General features: G+C 31.6%; 3 protein-coding genes across 12 annotated transcripts; 1 reads left to right on the forward strand and 2 right to left on the reverse strand.

Moving 5' to 3' along the window:
• The first annotated feature begins 1002 nt into the window (after positions 1-1002).
• LOC111505396 (uncharacterized) lies at positions 1003-2583 on the forward strand. Its single transcript, XM_023160190.2, has 3 exons — positions 1003-1520; positions 1615-1823; positions 1928-2583. Exons 1-3 carry the CDS (start codon positions 1259-1261, stop codon positions 2528-2530), a joined length of 1074 nt encoding a protein of 357 aa, XP_023015958.2. The 5' UTR covers positions 1003-1258; the 3' UTR covers positions 2531-2583.
• Positions 1614-8668, reverse strand: LOC111505398 (uncharacterized). 7 transcript variants are annotated; one of them, XM_074182538.1, is made up of 7 exons: positions 8488-8668; positions 6874-7051; positions 6482-6787; positions 3687-5994; positions 3417-3629; positions 3210-3317; positions 1614-3013 (listed from the first exon to the last, which is right to left on the reverse strand). In XM_074182538.1, the coding sequence occupies exons 2-4, from the start codon at positions 7043-7045 to the stop codon at positions 4583-4585; spliced, it is 1890 nt and encodes a 629-aa protein (XP_074038639.1). In that variant the 5' UTR covers positions 7046-7051; positions 8488-8668; the 3' UTR covers positions 1614-3013; positions 3210-3317; positions 3417-3629; positions 3687-4582. The 7 variants fall into 7 exon arrangements, with proteins under 7 accessions (XP_074038639.1, XP_074038638.1, XP_074038636.1 ...); XM_074182537.1 differs by having other exon boundaries at positions 6874-7082; XM_074182535.1 differs by having other exon boundaries at positions 8484-8668.
• Positions 8669-9737: 1069 nt separating this feature from the next.
• Positions 9738-13815, reverse strand: LOC111510900 (uncharacterized). Of its 4 annotated transcripts, XM_074182541.1 has the most exons (5): positions 13614-13815; positions 13424-13559; positions 13116-13367; positions 12713-13030; positions 9738-11906 (listed from the first exon to the last, which is right to left on the reverse strand). In XM_074182541.1, exons 3-5 carry the CDS (start codon positions 13285-13287, stop codon positions 10747-10749), a joined length of 1650 nt encoding a protein of 549 aa, XP_074038642.1. In that variant the 5' UTR covers positions 13288-13367; positions 13424-13559; positions 13614-13815; the 3' UTR covers positions 9738-10746. The 4 variants fall into 4 exon arrangements, with proteins under 4 accessions (XP_074038642.1, XP_074038643.1, XP_074038641.1 ...); XM_074182542.1 differs by having other exon boundaries at positions 13116-13293; positions 13424-13815; XM_074182540.1 differs by having other exon boundaries at positions 13424-13815.
• Between the last annotated feature and the right edge of the window lie 413 nt (positions 13816-14228).

The raw sequence follows: 14228 nt of genomic DNA on the forward strand, positions 1-14228 counted from the left end.
GTACGATTGTAAAACTAAATGATCCTTATCAATCTTAAGGCGAAATCATCTGTGTGAAATATCTCTCCATCTGACAATATTACAGTCATACACAAGTTAAATTAAAAAGTATCTCTGACAAATTATAATGAGCTCTCTAACAAAAAAAATCCTTCAAAACGTCCCTGAAGTTCATGTATGTATCCTTTATAACAGGAAGGAGTTTTATGGAAATCTCATAGATGGCGTTTTCGGAAGGGAATATGTTGCTGACCTTACATATCGTCAATTTAACGGTTTTTTTTAAATTTAATCTAAAGCACTGAAAAATATTTAGTATTTATCTAGTCAAATCTCCTAACGGATAATCAGACACAGATTAATAAATAAAACTACATCAAGTACAATAGATTTATTCACTAAAATATAACAAACAATGAAGACAACAGACTATGTAAAATGCATATAACCTATCAATTATCTGTATTCAAAAGTTTTGTCTGTTTTTATGACTCTACTTTAAACTGTAATATCTCAGTGAATACTAAATGAAAGCAGATACACATGAACACATTTGAAAAACGTTAAAAGTGTGATAATACAAATTTTAAATGTTATTTGATCCTTAGCACAAATATAAAAATCTATTGTTGAATTAACACCCTCTTGTAGATAGAATCATGATATAAATTCATTAATAGTGTAACAGATTTTCTCTATAAGTAATGCTTCAAGTTTGGATTTAAAAATATCAATATTTGGAGATTTCTTGATAGTCATTTAGGTGGTTAAAAACCTGTCCAAGACAGTCTGTTTAGAAACACTTCAAAATCGTCCACTTGGAGGTCGAGATTACCTTATTTATCATTTCAGGTTCAACTCAGCATACAATGTGTAGCTCGTAAGTAGAGATTGTTTACATAGTCACTTTCTTTGACTATATCTTTATGTACCAACATGAGAACACCGCCATGTGTATATATGATTTTTTCTGACACCATAGTTGACATTAGAGAGTTATCGCCACTCCTCTGAAAAATACGGTAACGTTATTTTGACATCCAATACGGTATTACGGAATGATGAAAAAAAGAGAGTTATCGCAACATTCGATAACTTTGGTAATACGTAAAAATGATGACTGACTTATGGCATATGTCATGTCACAATCATAACATAACCCCCATTACTTTATTTTAACCTGCACATTTTAACTTCATGCAATAAAACAAAAGGTAATAATAAATTTTGGTAGATTTACACAACATAAAAATTTATTATGAATAATATTCTGGAAGCTGTGATTATTGGTGGTGGCTACGACGACGATATTGAGGATGCAATTTTATTTGAAATTCTTAATGAAGGAGAGAATGCAGTGGGAAATCGAGCAGAACGTTATGGACGGTTTGATTTAAACGAATTAGTTCCTGCTGAAGTAAAAAATAACTTCCGTTTCGACAAAGACAATATAATTCGTTTAGCAAGAGCTCTTGGCCTACCTAATGAAATAGTTACCCAACAAAGGCATCGTATTTCTGGTGAGTAAAAAAACGATCTAATTTATTTGAATAAACTTATGCTCTTATATTTCATTGGAGTTGTTAATATTTCAAATGATCTTTTTAATTCCAGGGCTACATGGACTTTGTATTTTGTTGCGAAGATTAGCATATCCTAATCGGCTATGTGATTTGGAGCCATTGTTTGGATTATCTGCACAATCATTATCGCAGATTGCAAATGAAGTAGCAGATATAATATACCAAAATCATGGTCATTTAATTGAAAATTTACAGAATTTACCCTGGTTGAATCTAGACAAGTTAAGGTACTACTCACATGTAAGTTTTCTAAAAAATTCTAGGCATTTGTAAAATTCTTGCAAAGCTTATTAATTCTGAATGTTGCTTAAAATAGCATTTTTAACAAATATCTCTCATTTTAGGCAGTATTTGCCAAAGATGCTCCCTTGAATAACTGCTGGGGATTTATTGATGGCACAACACGAGCCATTTGCAGACCTACAGAAGAACAAGAAAATTATTATTCTGGACACAAACGGTATCATTGTGTAAAATATCAATCATTGTTGAGCCCTGATGGATTGATATTAAGCCTGAAAGGTGCATATCCAGGTCGAAGACATGATGCAGGTATTTTTCGGATCTCCCATTTGTACGATGAATTGGACATAGTTGCGAGATTTCCAAATGGAGAAAATTTTGTTTTATATGGTGATCTAGCATATGGTATAAGAGATCTATTGATATGTCCTTACGGAAACCAGCACTTAACTCCACAACAACAGGAGTTTAATAGAAGCATGAGTGCAGTTAGACAAGCTGTAGAATGGGGTTTCCAGAAAGTTACTACAGAATTTGCTTTTTTAGATTTCAAGAAAAATCAGAAACTTCTTGTTCAAGACATAGAACAACTTTATAAAGTGGCTGTACTGTTAACAAATTGCCATACTTCCCTATATGGCAGTCAGACGAGTCAATATTTTAATGTGGTACCTCCAAATTTAGAAGAATACTTGGGAGTTTAACAGCGTAACTTCCAAACAAGTATATATGTAAAATATAAACAGTGAACACTAAATGTTGGACATTTTTATTTACAATAACCTACTTTATAAAGGATTATCTAAGCTAACTCAAAAATAAAAACCTGTACAACTAAAATCTATATTTAAATAAACCCACACTACACTAACTTAGAGGTATTACTCAATGTTACAAACTGCTGCAATAGTTTCATTTGCACTTTAATCATTTCAATTATTTGTTTTCTTTCCTCTTTGTCTTGTAGAAACTTTTCTTGTTTCATTTTCCTTTTTTCTGCTTTTTCCAATTTTTCTGCTTCAAACTTCTCTCTTTCTAGTATGTGTTTTTTTCTTCTAAATCTAATTGCCTTTCTTTTAACGCCAGTTCCTTCTTTCTAACGGCAATTTCCCACTCCCGCTTTTTTTCCAAATAATCCAACGCATTTTTTTTCATGGCTGGATTACATTTTCTTTTTCTGGTTGGTGCTAAAAATAATTTGTGAAAAAGTTCAACATGTGGAGTAAGAAAAGGGTAGGAGAGCTTCTGACTGAGAACCGCATGGTTCTGGGTTGGAACCCTAGTCAAGGTAAGAACCCTAGTCAATGGCCATCGATGGCCGTTTTCAACTAGCCCCAATTGTGCTAAGTGCTTACACAAAATAATTATTTGAATATTACTTACTCAAAATATTTCGTTTCACGTTTGGGGTATGTGTGGTCACTGAATCTGGTTCTTCAATCAGACAATGTAAATCCACATCTGCTGTAATTTCTTCAGCATTCGATTTGACTGAAAATATATTTTAAATTTGACAAAATGTAATGTAACAAAATATATTTTCACCATGCAACTCTCGTTTTAGATAAAAAAAAGTAAAAATATACCTACCATAATCATGATCTGAAATGATTATTTCATTTTCTTTATTTATAATGTGGGACTTCATTGCTAAATCTCTGGCTTCTTTTCCTTTTTTTGCCAATATGGTCAATAATTGTTTTTCGTTTTTTTTTCTCCGACGTAACCATTTCATTTTTGGCAATATCGCTTATTTCCTGTAGAAGTTGATCCAATTCCGAATAAACCTCTTCCACCCCAGATCTAAAATACAATTTTCATTAGGTAATAACAGTAATGAAGTAATTACATGATACTTACTTGGATCTGTTAATTTTATCCTTTTTTACATATTGTAATATGAGCATATTTAAGTGTTCCTTTAGTGCTCGTATTGTAAATTTTTTTGTGGTTAAGATATTAACATTAGTTTGGATTGTTTCCCATCTTACAGCATCCTCATAGGGATTCTGACTTAATACTTCTCTAGCTAATATAATATCATTTTCATATGTAAATCTTAACCGACTTTTGTTTTGTGTCATCTTATTACACTCACTATAAAATATCCGGAATACCAGAGTGAAGCCATAGTATACAGTTCATTTTTGAAATTTTCTTCTTCTTTCCGATTCGGTACAAATGACATGCGGACATATCCGAAGAGTCACGATCATAATACGGTAACCTTACGGTATTCTTTCAAAATACCGTAATACGGTATTTGCCTTTAACGCTATTTCCAAAATACAGCAATCTGCGCAAGCGTAGATGTCAATATAACGTTACCGTATTTTTCAGAGGAGTGGCGATAACTCTCTATTATTGTAATTTTCTATGTGTGTAGAAAGAAGGCTGAATTTATTGAACATGTTAGGCGGCTCATAATGAACTGTTATCTAAGCGGCTCAGAGAGAGAGAATATGCTCTTTATTGTCCAAAAAAAATAAAATATGAAATAATATATAATATAGCATAAAGATTAAAAAAACACTGTAAACTGGTTGTTTAAAATATACTTTCAAGGAATAAAAAAAACAGATTTTCACTGTAAACATATATAATAAGTATATATTAATATCGGTAGATAAGAGTTTTCAATAAAATTATTCTTGATAATATTCATGATATTGATATTTACATATATCATCAATGACTGACTGGCAGTTTAAATGAATAATTTTGATACACTTTGATAAAAGTGTTATTTGAATATGTTACCTAGTATGAATTCTGAAATGCCTTGTCAAGTGAGAATTCGTGACAAAAGATTTTGAGCAGATTTGACATTTATGTGGTTTTTCTCCAGTGTGAGTTTTAAAATGAGTCTTCAAGTGACCGTTAGAGGAGAAAGATTTTGAACAGATTTCACATTTATATGGTTTATCTCCTGTGTGAATTTTATGATGTGTCTTCAAGTGACAATTAGAGAAAAAAGATTTTGAACATATTTCACATTTGTATGGTTTTTCTCCTGTGTGAATTCTAGAATGCTTCTTCATGGCAGAACTGTCCACAAAAAATTTTGAACAAATTTCACATTTATATGGTTTTTCCTCTATATGAATTCTATAATGTCTCTGCATAGTAGAACTATCAGTGAAAGATTTTGAACAGATTTCACATTTATGAGGTTTTTCCCCCGTATGAATTTTATGATGTGTCTTCAAGTGATAACTAGAGAAAAACGATTTTGAACAGATTTCACATTTGTATGGTTTTTCCCCCGTATGAATTTTATAATGTGTCTTCAAGTGAGAATTAGTGACAAACGATTTTGAACAGATTTCACATTTATATGGTTTATCTCCTGTGTGAATTTTATGATGTGTCTTCAAGTGATAATTAGAGAAAAAAGATTTTGAACATATTTCACATTTGTATGGTTTTTCCCCGGTGTGAATTCTATAATGTCTTTCGAAGGCAGAACTATCCAAAAAAGATTTTGAACAAACTTCACATTTATAAGGTTTTTCCCCTGTGTGAATTCTATAATGCCTCTGCATATTAGAACTATCAACAAAAGATTTTGAACAGATTTCACATTTATAAGGTTTTTCCCCAGTATGAATTTTGGAATGTCTCGCTAGGGCAGAACTATATGAAAAACATTTTGAACATGTTATACATTTATACGTTCCTTTCCCTGTGTGTATTCTGGAATGTTTTCGTAACAGGGAACTATCAGAAAAAGACTTTGAACAGATATCACATGTACGAGCATTTTCTCCTATGTGAGTTGTGGAATGCCTCTTAAGATCAGATCTAGAGAAAAAAGATTTAAAACAATGTTCACATTTATAAGGTTTTTCCCCTGTGTGAATTCTATAATGCCTCTGCATATTAGAACTATCAACAAAAGATTTTGAACAGATTTCACATTTATATGGTTTTTTTCGTGAATGAATTCTAGAATGCCTTTTCAAGGTAGAACTACGAGAGAAAGATTTGGAACAGATTTCACATTTATACTCCTTTTTTTCTGAATCAACTGTAGAACTATGTGATGTTTCAGTTTTGTGGTATCTCTCATGGTTCTTCAAGTTCTTGTAGTGAGTGAATGATCTCGAGCAGAAATTACATTGAAGGAGTTTTTCATCTGCACATTCTCTTTCCTCAGTTTCAGTATCTGAAAAGAACTAAAATATTATCAAGTTCATTCTGGATCATTAGTAACAAATGGAACATCTTATTAAAATCACCATCCATGAAGCTCAGGAAGAAATCAATAATGGATGAAGGTAGAGAGGAAATTTCAATATTGTAAAAAGGAAACCTTATATGTTTATTTTAAGGTAATACAAATATTATTTCGATTCTATCATATAGAATTCCTAAATCGTGACGTTCAAGAAAAATTTAGTGACTTCATTCATAAAAAAAGTTGATACAGAAGAAAAAACTTGAATGATTAATTCACTTCAGTCCTCCCGAGAAACAAAAACATGATCAAAGTTTTATAACACAGTTATGTTTCAGAAGCAAATAATTTTTCCAATTTATACTCAAATAGATACATGAAAGATCTAGGCAACGTGGAAATAGAAAATATTTAGGCTAGTTATCTGTAAGATGATAATATGTTTTATTTGTGAGAACCGAGATACTACACTTACTCTTCTGCACAAAATGTTCTGGATATAACATATTAGATTTCAAACAGGCCTCTGCATTGGTAATTTTTTCACTTGAATTTTCATAAAAAACAGTGTCTTCATCCTGCTCATCCTCTATTTCGCTCTTGATTTCACTTTTGACAATATCAGTGTCGATTGACAAAACTTGTTCAGTATCAACGGAACTTTCCTGGTCTAGTGTCAATTCTAAATCAGTACATTTGACTTTGGAATCTTCCAGTTCCTGGGCTGTGACCATCTGGTTATCCATTGAATCATTCTTTATATCCCCATCAGAACCTGCAACTATTCTTAAGCAATCGTCCGTTCTCATAATTCATCTAGAGATGCATCTCAAATATGATATATTTTACCCGAATAATTTAACTTACATTTCATGTTATGAATGCAGACCGTTCCACTTATAGACTCCTTACAGGCTTCACATTTAATAATCAAATCTTCCGTCATCTCTTCTTCTACTATTTCTTTTTTGATATCAACATTTTCAGGAAGAAAATTATCCTTCCTCATAATCGACTCTTCATGATTAATATCCATCATTAAACACTGAATAAACAAAGATTACGATCAAACATATCTAAAATCGATAATAAACATGATTTCAGTTTTCAACAAATCATCTTATACAGACATTATTGTATAGTTTGCCAAATATAGGAAGAGATTTGAGAATTCTCACAACTTGTGAATTCCTTAACCGGAGTGCACATTAAAATGAAAGGGGATGGAAATAGTTAAAACGAAAATAAAATGTGTCGGAAAAATTAATCAACAAAAAATTCTTACGTTATCAGTCGCGTCTTGAGTCTCAGATGTAACTGGCCATAATAAAGCTTCCCCTTACAACTTGAAATTTGAAACATCACAAATCAGTATAACTAACTCAATTAGAAAAGATAGTCAATGGAGTCAAATCATCAAGCTAAGCTCTTTTTAGTAATTTAGAGATTATTCAGCGATATACCACTCAGAAACAGCACGAGCAGGGGATTGTTGAAAGTACATATCAGACGTTTACATCCTTATAATTGATGTTACTAAAAACCACATCAATGCTCGTGTAAACACTAAACACTCTTAAACACTAATCACTATTTTTGTTGAACTTTATCAAATTGGCTTATTAAAGCATTTATTGCATTAATTATTTCTCGTAAATACTTACTCAATTGAAATAATTACAAATTAAATAGGATGTCTGGAGTAAAGAAACGACCTCTATCTGCTGACTCAATAAGAGGAAGGCAAGTGGTGGATGAAAGTAAACCAGAAAAGATTAAGGAAGATCAAATATTTTTCCTATCAGATGCTATTAAAAAAAATTCTAAACATATGCAAACACGCTTTAGAATATTGAAACGTAATTTTACAATCGTTATAGACATTTTTTTGGAACATTTGAGAAAAAGTATTAATAACAATGATAGTTCCTTTATTTCATTAAAATATTGAGATACAATGTCGACAGAAATAGTGTCAAATAAACTAAACAGCAACCACACGAGGTTTGACAGTATTATTGAAAAAATATATAAATAAACTATAGTTTCAGAGACTAGACAGACTTTTTCAACAACAGTGATATCAATACTTTGTTGAATCTCTCAAATCTATGTATATCTTTGATATCGGTGGGTAATTTATTAATTATCTTACAGCCATTATAAGAAAGATATGTGACGGAATCAGCCTATACTTGATGATAATCCTTAACTCATTCAATAAGCACTTCATTGTGGGATTTTCACAAAAAGGCAACACATGTTTCGCTATTCAAAAATGGAAACGGTGTGTATTTTCTGATAGTGCAAATTTAAGAATGGTCGGTCAAATGTTATCCTTGTCAGGTAAATCTAAATCAACATTTATTGATCCCAAGAATCATTCAAAGGTTCTATAGTTTTTACCGTAGGCCTTAAAAGATTTGTGGGTTCAACATTATCATCATAACCTGAAAAAAAATTCATTTCTATTTTACCTACCAAATTTTTGTAGGACGTCAACGGAGAATTAGTATCCTTCAGTTTATTTTGTATGATCGTTGCTTTCTGCGTGGCATATTTGGCCAGTGAAAAGAGTGTTTTCAACTTTTATTGAAAAACGGTAAACTAACATAGGGACCAAATTGTTGCCTGTCAACTGTCTCATCTTCTTTAAAACTATTACCTAAATTGCTTAAGCCTCAGTCACTAAAGCTATCCGACAATGAAGAGAAGAGAATTGAAAAGTTCTAAGTTATTTACCATTTACCAGTAACTAACGACACTACAGTTTCGTCCTATAAGTATATTAGTTTAATGTATGAGTTTGATACTGTCCTAACAGGACGAAACTGCAGTAACGTTAGTTATAAATAAAAGTGGTAAAAAGCGTAAAAAGTTTCAATTCTCTTTTCTTCAATATGATTTCCTACCACGTAGTAACGGCTACATCCATCAAGCTATCCGACAAGTAATTTTTAATGGATATTTTTTCACAAGAAAAAATGAAGTTGCCACCCATTTTTAAAGTTTGGTAGACAACCATTACATCCAACTCTATCAGGAAGGGAATGGGGGGTTTGTTTACATATGCAACGTATACGTTTATTGTGGTTCGCACATATTAGAACTCGACCAAATATAACTTTTTAACAAAGTCGATTCATTCAGTTTATTCAGTGATTAATATTTCAGGTGAGATGGCAAGAGTCGTACCCTGCTAAACACTGAATTATGTGCCGTTCCATGTGCACTCAAAAGTTTTAACCCATTAAAATCACTGCTGAGGTATTCTCCAGTGATGTAAAAGCATCCTTCTACCTTTCACCCTAGCCTTGAAAGAAAAAACTTGTTACATTTTTAAATCCTGTAGGTGTACGATTGTAAAACTAAATGATCCTTATCAATCTTAAGGCGAAATCATCTGTGTGAAATATCTCTCCATCTGACAATATTACAGTCATACACAAGTTAAATTAAAAAGTATCTCTGACAAATTATAATGAGCTCTCTAACAAAAAAAATCTTTCAAAGCTTCCCTGAAGTTCATGTATGTATCATTTATCACAGGAAGGAGTTTTATGGAAATCTCATAGATGGCGTTTTCGGAAGGGAATATGTTGCTGACCTCACATATCGTCAATTTAACGGTTTTTTTAAATTTAATCTAAAGCACTGAAAAATATTCAGTATTTATCTAGTCAAATCTCCTAACGGATATTCAGAGACACAGATTAATAAATAAAACTACATCAAGTACAATAGATCTATTCACTAAAATATAACAAACAATGAAGACAACAGACTATGTAAAATGCATATAACCTATCAATTATCTGTATTCAAAAGTTTTGTCTGTTTTTATGAGTCTACTCTAAACTGTAATATCTCAGTGAATACTAAATGAAAGCAGATACACAAGAACACATTTGAAAAACGTTAAAAGTGTGATAATACAAATTTTAAATGTTATTTGATCCTTAGCACAAATATAAAAATCTATTGTTGAATTAACACCCTCTTGTAGATAGAATCATGATATAAATTCATTAATAGTGTAACAGATTTTCTCTATAAGTAATGCTTCAAGTTTGGATTTAAAAATATCAATATTTGGAGATTTCTTGATAGTCATCTAGGTGGTTAAAAACCTGTCCAAGACAGTCTGTTTAGAAACACTTCAAAATCGTCCACTTGGAGGTCGAGATTACCTTATTTATCATTTCAGGTTCAACTCAGCATACAATGTGTAGCTCGTAAGTAGAGATTGTTTACATAGTCACTTTCTTTGACTATATCTTTATGTACCAACATGAGAACACCGCCATGTGTATATATGATTTTTTCTGACACCATAGTTGACATTATTGTAATTTTCTATGTGTGTAGAAAGAAGGCTGAATTTATTGAACATGTTAGGCGGCTCATAACGAACTGTTATCTAAGCGGCTCAGAGAGAGAGAGAATATGCTCTTTATTGTCCAAAAAAAGTAAAATATGAAATAATATATAATATAGCATGAAGATTAAAAAAACACTGTAAACTGGTTGTTTAAAATATACTTTCAAGGAATAAAAAAAACAGATTTTCACTGTAAACATATATAATAAGTATATATTAATATCTTTAGATAAGAGTTTTCAATAAAATTATTCTTGATAATATTCATGATATTGATATTTACATATATCATCAATGACCGACTGGCAGTTTAAATGAATAATTTTGATACACTTTGATAAAAGTGTTATTTGAATATGTTACCTAGTATGAATTCTGAAATGCCTTGTCAAGTGAGAATTCGTGACAAAAGATTTTGAGCAGATTTCACATTTATGTGGTTTTTCTCCAGTGTGAGTTTTAAAATGAGTCTTCAAGTGACCGTTAGAGGAGAAAGATTTTGAACAGACTTCACATTTATATGGTTTATCTCCTGTGTGCATTCTCAAATGCCTCTGCAAATGAGAACCATCAAAAAAAGATTTTGAACAGATTTCACATTTATAAGATTTTTCCTTTGTGTGAATTTGGAAATGCCTTGATAAGCCAGAACTATAAAAAAAAGATTTCGAACAGATTATACAATTATATGTTTTCTGTCCTGTATGAATTGCAGAATGCCTTCGCAAGTCAGAACTATCGGAAAAAGGTTTTGAACAGATTTCACATTTAAATGGTTTATCTCCTGTGTGAATTCTCAAATGCCTCTGCAACTTTGAAACACCAAAAAAAGATTTAGAACAGATTTCACATTTATGAGGTTTTTCCTCTGTATGAATATTGGAATGCCTCTCTAGGCCTAATCTATCAAAAAAAGATTTTGAACAGATTGTACATTCATATGTCTCTTCCCCTGTGTGAATTTTGGAATGCTTCCCTAACTCGGAACTATCAAAAAAGGATTCTGAACAGATTTCACATTTATAAGACTTTTCTCCTGTATGAATTCTGGAATGCCTTTTTAGGTGGAAACTTTGGTAAAAAGATTTTAAACAAATATCACATTTATACTGTTTTTCTCCTGTATGAATCCTAAAATGCCTTTTCAAAGCAGAACTATCTAAAAAAGATTTTGAACAGATTTCACATTTATAAGACTTTTCACCTGTGTGAATTCTGGAATGTCTTTTCAAGTGAAAACTTTGGAAAAACGATTTTAAACAAATATCACATTTATATTGTTTTTCCCCTGTGTGAATTCTAGAATGCTTCAGCAAGTCAGAACTATTAGTAAAAGATTTTGAACAGGTTTCACATTTATACTCATTTTTTCCAGAATCAATTGTAGAACTATGTGATGTTTCAGTCTTGTGGTAGCTCTCATGGTTCTTCAAGTCACTGATGTGAGTGAATGATCTACAGCAGAAATTACATTCAAAAAGTTTTTCATCTGAACATTCTCTTTCCTCAGTTTCAATATCTGAAAAAAAGGCAAGGATATAATTTGAATCGCTCATGTATGAAAATAACAGAAATATTATAAAGTTCATGCTGAACCACTAATAATAAGTGATACATCTTTTTAAAATCTGAAATCAACAACTCCATTCAAAATGCAGCCCAACAGTATATTTCTGCAGTGCCACACAACCATTTCATTTTTTTTTCTGATTGATTCGGCCGTTACTTGACGAAGATCCATAGTAATTTCAAAAACTACACCTCACGATTTCATCTTCACCAACTTTATTTGAAAAATATATCACATGTTTCGCTAGCACAGTAGCTTTGTCAAATCACTTGACATAAAAGAGTTCCATACATCAAATGGGAGTGAAATACTGAGTAATACGAAGTTAGTGATGTATTGGTACATAGAAATCTTTTCAGCTGGTAAAGAAGGTAGAGCTAAGTTGATAATTTTTTGCACAGAAAGTCAATATCATCCTACAAGGTTGGCAATGCGAATTCACCACTCTCCACATGTTAGATAACATTTTGTAATACCTTCCCCGCTGTGTCTATTATAGATCTATTCTTAATGAAGCCAAATATATGGCCACGTAGTAGACTGTATTAGTTCAAATAATTGAAAAGGCACTCTTTAATGCACACAGTTGTATAACACAGTTATGTTTCAGAAGCAGATAATTCTTCCAATATTTACTCAAATAGATACATGAAAAATCTAGGGAATGTAGGTCATTTATACAGAAATAGCAAATATTCAGGTTAGTTAGCTGTAAGAATATGTTTGATCTGTGATAACGGAGATACTACACTTACTCTTCCGAGATTCTTTGGAGGATCCCTGCAAAAAATTATCTGGATATAACATATCAGAATTCAAACGGGACTCTGTATTGGTAATTGTTTCACTTGAATTTTCATAAAAAACATTGTCTTCGTCCTCTATTTCACTCTTGATTTCAGTTTTGACAATGTCTGTATTAAATGGAGAAAACTGTTCAGTTTTAACGGAACTTTCCTGATCTAGTGTCAATTCTAAATCAGTACACTTGACTTTGGAATCTTCGAGTTCCTGGGCTGTGACTATCTGGTTATCCATTATTTCACTCTTTATGCCCCCATCACAACCTGCAACTGTTCTTAAGTAATCGTCCGTTCTCATAATTCTTCTAGAGATGCATCTCAATTATGAAATGTTTTAATTGAACAATTTACTTACATTGCATGTTATGAATGCATATTGTTCCAATTATAGACTCCTTACAGGCTTCACATTTGATCATCAAATCTTCTCTCATCTCTTCTTTCACTATTTCTATTTTGATATCAACATTTTCAGGAAGAAAATTATCCTTCCTCATAATTGACTCTTCATGATTCATATCCATCATTAAACACTAAATGAACAAAGATTAGGGTCAAACAGTAAGTATCTCTATACAACAAATTAATTTCCGTTGCTTAATTATATCTAAAATCAATAAAAAAAACGTGATTTCCGTTTTCAACAAACCATCTCATACATACATTATTGTACAGTTTGCCAAATATAGGAAGATATTTGAGAATTCCCACAACCTGCGAATTCCATAACCTGAGTGCACATTAGAAAGAAAGAGTATGGAAACTGATGGTTGTACTTCCAACTCTATTATAGGCAAACCTAAATCAACATTTATTGATACCAAAAATCATTCAAAGCTTTTATAGTTTTTACCAAAAGGCTAAAAGAGATTTATGGTTTCAACATTAACTTCAAAACCTGAACATTTTGTTTATTTTTCCTATCAAATTTTTGTACGAATTCAGCTGAGAATTAGTATCATTCAATTTATTTTCAATGATCGTTGCTTTCTGCCTGGCGCATTTGGCCAGTGAATAATATTGTTCGGTGAATAATATTGTTATTGAAAAACTATAAACTAAATTATCGGCTGTCAACTGTCTTTAGTTCACATCTTCTTTTTAATTATTATGATTGATTAAGGCTCAGTCACTAAAGCTATCCGACAAGTAATTTTTTTTGGGGTCCCTATTCAGAAAAAAAATAATTGAGGGAATTGTTTACATGTGCAATGTGTACACACAAAAATATGAATGAGTATTTATTACTTATCTAACCTTTAAAAAGTTTTTTTAAACGGTAGGTAAGTGGGAAGTGAGTTTATTCGACACTATTTTATAACTCGTGAGGGATTATTGTGGTTCACACATATTTAAAACCCGACCAAATATAATTTTTAACGAAGCCATCTTCAAGAGGAAGATCAGTTTGATCTTCCTCTTGAAGATGATCACTTGGTGATCGAAACACGTGTCGAGGTGTTAAAAT

This window comes from Leptinotarsa decemlineata, unplaced genomic scaffold (assembly GCF_025532065.1).
Source record: "Leptinotarsa decemlineata unplaced genomic scaffold, Ldec_3_MD MMD2_tig00026328_RagTag_RagTag, whole genome shotgun sequence".
NCBI classification, from domain to species: domain Eukaryota; kingdom Metazoa; phylum Arthropoda; class Insecta; order Coleoptera; family Chrysomelidae; genus Leptinotarsa; species Leptinotarsa decemlineata.